The following is a 5,300-nucleotide window of genomic DNA, read 5'->3' on the forward strand; positions in this document are numbered from 1 at the left end:
ACAAGGTGGCAGCATATTACAACTGTTTGAGCCACAAGGTGGAAGCATATTACAACTGTTTGAGCCACAAGGTGGCAGCATATTACAACTGTTTGAACCACAAGGTGGCAGCATATTACAACTGTTTGAGCCACAAGGTGGCAGCATATTACAACTGTTTGAGCCACAAGGTGGCAGCATATTACAATATGTTTCTCTTTTCTCTTTCCACCTGCCGGCAAAATATTAATGACTAAAATGGTACTGTACATCGTAGTAAGATGCAAGTTTATAACACTATTGCATATTGTAACTATAAACTATGAATATATTGAATATATCATGTTATTGGTCTGTTGTTTTAATTCATCATACAGTGAAATAGTACAAGCAAATATTGTACAGGAAATAATGTGATCCCCAATCACATGCTTTCTTTACAAATCAACAGTTTTCTTTAGATAGAAATGGAGGATAATTAAATAGCTACTTTCAGAATGATCTTATATTTAAGCAACAAGGTCTTGAGGGGGTGTGGTATATGGCCAATATACCACGGCTAAGGGCTGTTCTAAAGCACGACGCAACGTGGAGTGCCTGGATACAGCCCTTAGCCGTAGTATATTGGCCATATACCACAAACCCCAGAGGTGCCTTATTGCAATTATAAACTGGTTACCAACGTAATTAAAGCAGTACAAATAATTGTTTTGGTATGCGATCTGATACAGTATACCACGGCTGTCAGCCAATCACCATTCAGGGCTCGAACAACCCAGTTTATAATACAATCATATCACACTAATGAAGGTTCTCAATAATGTGAAGTTGTAATTTAAACCTCTGGTCCATCTCTGGTTATTCATTAACATTACAGTAAACCTGCTCTACATCCTGGATATCTACATCAACTATTTCTGGATCTGGTCAAAAGAGAGCAGGCTGCTCTGTTTGAGTTCAGTTAAACTCCCCCTCATTTAGTGCTGCTAACGCTGATGTTCATCAACATGCTCAAATACAAACACTTGTTCTTTAGAATGTTCTTTATTTAATATCCACAATACAGCAAAGCTCTAACTATTCCTCTATTATAAGTCAGCAAATCAATTAATTTCAAACTTATCATATAGCCTATGATATAAGTATTAGGAGCTATTTCTCTCTTTTTTGGAACAGAATGTATGCAGTATATATGCAAAGAAAAATTCTAATTCTAACAATATCTTGAAAATGTAGAAAATCAACTGGACATTACAATGGTTCTCAGGCTATTCAGTGCTGCATACAGACTTCTTGATGTCTTTCTCAGCGAACTTGGAGCCCGCGGTGACTTTACATGAGAACACTTTGTCCTGGTTCCATTCTGACGTGTCAACGGTCAGACAGCTGCTGAGTTGGAACGTCTTGTCGGCTTGCGGCACCGGGCCACTCGTAGCGATGCCGCCGGTGACCGGATTCCCTCCCGCTGTCCAGCTGACATCAGCGTAGCCCATGGCCATCTGACTGGCCAGACACACCAGGGTGACTTTGCTGGACTTCAACTCATCGCTGGACGGAGGGAAGATGGTCAAGACAGGCGGAGGGAGGGTAGAGTCTGGACCAATGGAATGAGCAGAATAAATATTACACTAAATCATTTGATATGTTAGTAGAATGAAACAGGGTTGTGTGATTATACTGTAGAATAAAAAATAAAACGTTTTCTCAAAGGCTACAAACAATTAACATGTTGGGCTCATAAAATGAAAAGGCACTAAAACCATGTAATTCCATTGTTACATATTACTCATATCTCTGTTTGTAGCTGGACTTATTTAGAAACTTTCTAAGTAACTCTCCATGTGTGACTTTTCAGAGGTAAAGCAGATTTCTGTGCAAGTGGATAATGAGTTCAGATCTCTAAGTTTAAACATAATCAAGTGCTGAGATGTGCTGAATGAGGGATACAATCACACATATATCCTACTACTAGTCAACCAGCAAACGGAGTTACCAACTGTAATGTAGTAGCCTGCAATGTAATGAAGCATGTAGCAACATTGTGTGTAACTACATACATGGTTTTATCATTATTTAATATAACGTGGGACCAACATTTTAAAGGTTCATACAACTTTATGTAGCATTCACATTCAAATCTACCTCTGAGTAAATATATTATTATTGCATGAGACATTATAAATGAGTAGTGTTGTCAAGTGACAGCAGTAACCTACATGGTCAAATAGTCCATCACGTTTTTTAAGTTTAAATGTGAAATCAACAACTACAGATATACTGTAGGCTATCAAGATGTCACATGGTGTCCATGACTCTTGATAATCAGTCCACAAAGTAGGTTATTTACACGAAATAAATATGAAATAAGAATATAATGTTAAATATGTAACTCTATTAACTATTATGTATTACAAGAAACCTTGAAAACAAAAATATAAGGTTAAAAGAAAGGGTACTCACCAGTAACAATGAGCTTGGTTCCTTGTCCGAATACCACAGTGATTCAGTTTGTATACACAGCTGTACAAAAACCTCCTCACTCTCTCTACTGAGAGGACAGGAACTGAAACATCCCATTCAGACAGAGCTTCACTCTCTCTACAAACATGTCAGACTTTTCTAACAGTTTCTGTCTATGAAGTAACATTATATAGTATAGCATCATATTCTGCTGTTGGTGTCTGGTCCTTTTGAACACTTTAAGGGGTGGCAGGTAGTCTAGTGGTTAGGGCGTTGGGCCAGTAACTGAAAGGTTGCTAGATCAAATCCCTGAGCTGACAAGGTAAAAATCTGTCGCTCTGCCCCTGAACAAGGAAGTTAGCCCACAGTTGCTAGGCTGTCAATGTAAATAAGCATTTGTTCTTAAAACTGACTTGTCTAGTTAAATAAATAAAATCTTTAGCAGGATTCTTTCTCTTCACAACTGGCTACAGTATGTGAATATTGCAGCTCAGTGAGTGTAGCTTTTAGTAGGAAGTCCACTGTGTGCTGCTCACCTTGCACTAATACAAATAACAAGAGAATATCTACTTCTGCTAAGCTTCCCAGTAAAGCAATGAAAACATGCAAGCATCTCAGAAAACTGCTCAAAATAGCCCATGTTTAATGTAGCTTAAGAAACAAAGTTCATGAAATGAATAACTTGCTAGTATCAGATGACATTTGTATTCGGACTATCTCTGAAACCTACTTAGATAATACCTTTGATGATACAGTGGTAGCAATACAAGGTTATAACTTGTACAGAAAAGACAGAAATGCCAGTGGTGGAGGTGTTGCTGTTTATATTCAGAACCACATTCCTGTAAAGATTAGAGAGGATCTCATGTCAAATAGTGTTGAAGTAATATGGCTTCAGGTTCATCTGCCTCACCTAAAGCCCATTCTGGTGGGAAGCTGCTATAGACCACCAAGTGCTAACAGTCAGTATCTGGATAACGTGTGAAATGCTTGATAATGTATGTGATATCAACAGAGAGGTATATTTTGGGGGTATTTTAATGTTGACTGGCTTTCATCAAGCTGCCCAGTAACCAGTGCTTGCAACCTGGTTCAGGTTGTCAGTCAACCTACCAGGGTATTTATAAACAGCACATGAATGAAATCATCTACATGTATTGATCTCATCTTTACTAATCCTGAAGAAATGTGCTTGAAAGCAGAATCCAGATCCATCGGATGTAGTGATCATAATATAGTAGCCATATTTAGGAAAACCAAAGTCAAAAGGCTGGGCCTAATATAGTGTATAAGAGGTCGTACAATACGTTCTGTAGGAGGGATTCCTATGTTATTGATGTAAAGAATATTTGTTTGTCTGGGGTGTGTAATGAGGAGCAAACAGACGCAGCACCCTGACACATTTATGAAATTGCTTATCCTAGTTACTAATTAGCATGCACCCATTAAGAAAATGACTGTAAAAACTATTAGATCCCCGTGGATTGTATGAGGAATTAAAAAATTGTATGGTTGAGAGAGATAAGGCAAAAGGAATGGTAAATAAGTCTGGCTGCACAACGGATTGGCAAATGTACTGCAAATTTAGTTATCATGTGACTAAACTGAATAAAAAGGAGAAGAAACTAGACTATGAAACAAAGATAAATTACATAAAGAACAGTAGTAAAAGCTTTGGAGCACCTTCAATATAATGTTTACATATTTTGCATTACTCATCTCATGTGTATATACTGTATCCTATCCTATTCTACTGTATCTTAGTCTATACCGCTCTGACACTGCTTGCCCAAATATTTATATATTCTTAATTGCATTCCTTTACTTTAGATTTGTGTGTATTGTGTTTATTGTTGTGAAATTGTTAGATATTACTGCACTGTTGGAGCTAGAAACACAAGCATTTTGCTACGCCCTCAATGACATCTGCTAAACACGTGTATGTGACTAATAAAATTTGATTTGATTTGATGAAATGTTGGTAAAAAAGGCAAACTCAGCTCCATCGTGCTTTGAATCAGATGGCTCATTCATCACAAAACACACTGATATTGCCAACGACTTTAATGATTTTTTCATTGGCAAGATTAGCAAACTTAGGCATGATATGCCAGCAACAAATGCTGACGCTGTCACATCTGCTCCTGCTACGCCCTCTTGTGTTCATCCGGTGTCTTCTTGACCTGCAGCCACTCCCCCAGTACACTCTCTCTCCCTCTCCCTCTCTGTGTGATTGTGTGGTTGGAGACAGGTGTGCTGGAGTCAGAGCAGATCCCAACCAGCTGCAACCCGTTCCATAATCAAGATCTCTAGAAATACTACAGTTTTGCCGCTCTGACTCTGGCTCCTGTCTCCTGTTCCACATCTCACCACCCTGCTACCCTGTTCTGGATTTACCACACCACCACTCCCTTGGATTCACCTCCTGACCGGTTTACCCTGTTCCAACCCAGCTCACTTCAACCTCAGCCTCCACATCTGGTTTCCTACAACTCATCCGAGCTTCCCCGGATCTGCACTCCATATCTCCCTGTGTTACAATAAATACCTTGTTTCATTCATCCCTGTTTCCGCGTCTGAGTCTGCTCTTGGGTTCCCCTGTGTCGCTCCGCTAAACAGACACAACACATCCAAGTATATCTGACCAAATTATGAAAGACAAGCATAGTAGTTTTGAATTCCGTAAAGTGAATGTGGAAGAGGTGAAAAAATTATTGTTGTCTATCAATAATGACATGCCACCGGAGTCTGACAACTGGGCCCGCCACTCCTATTTGCCATATCTTCAATTTAAGCCTACTATAAAGTGTGTACTCTCAGGCGTGGAGGCAATAAAAAGTCATTCCGCTACCTAAGAATAG

The 5,300-nt window shown here is 39.0% G+C and overlaps 1 gene segment (V, D, J or C); it reads right to left on the minus strand.

The window, feature by feature from the left end:
* Positions 1–1,004: 1,004 nt before the first annotated feature.
* Positions 1,005–4,963, minus strand: LOC129867617 (Ig lambda-2 chain C region-like). The segment is given in 2 exon segments: positions 1,005–1,607; positions 4,898–4,963. Coding segments are annotated over 2 exon segments (426 nt in total).
* Between the last annotated feature and the right edge of the window lie 337 nt (positions 4,964–5,300).

The sequence above is a fragment of the Salvelinus fontinalis genome, chromosome 2 (genome assembly GCF_029448725.1).
Source record: "Salvelinus fontinalis isolate EN_2023a chromosome 2, ASM2944872v1, whole genome shotgun sequence".
In the NCBI taxonomy this organism is placed as follows: Eukaryota; Metazoa; Chordata; class Actinopteri; order Salmoniformes; family Salmonidae; genus Salvelinus; species Salvelinus fontinalis.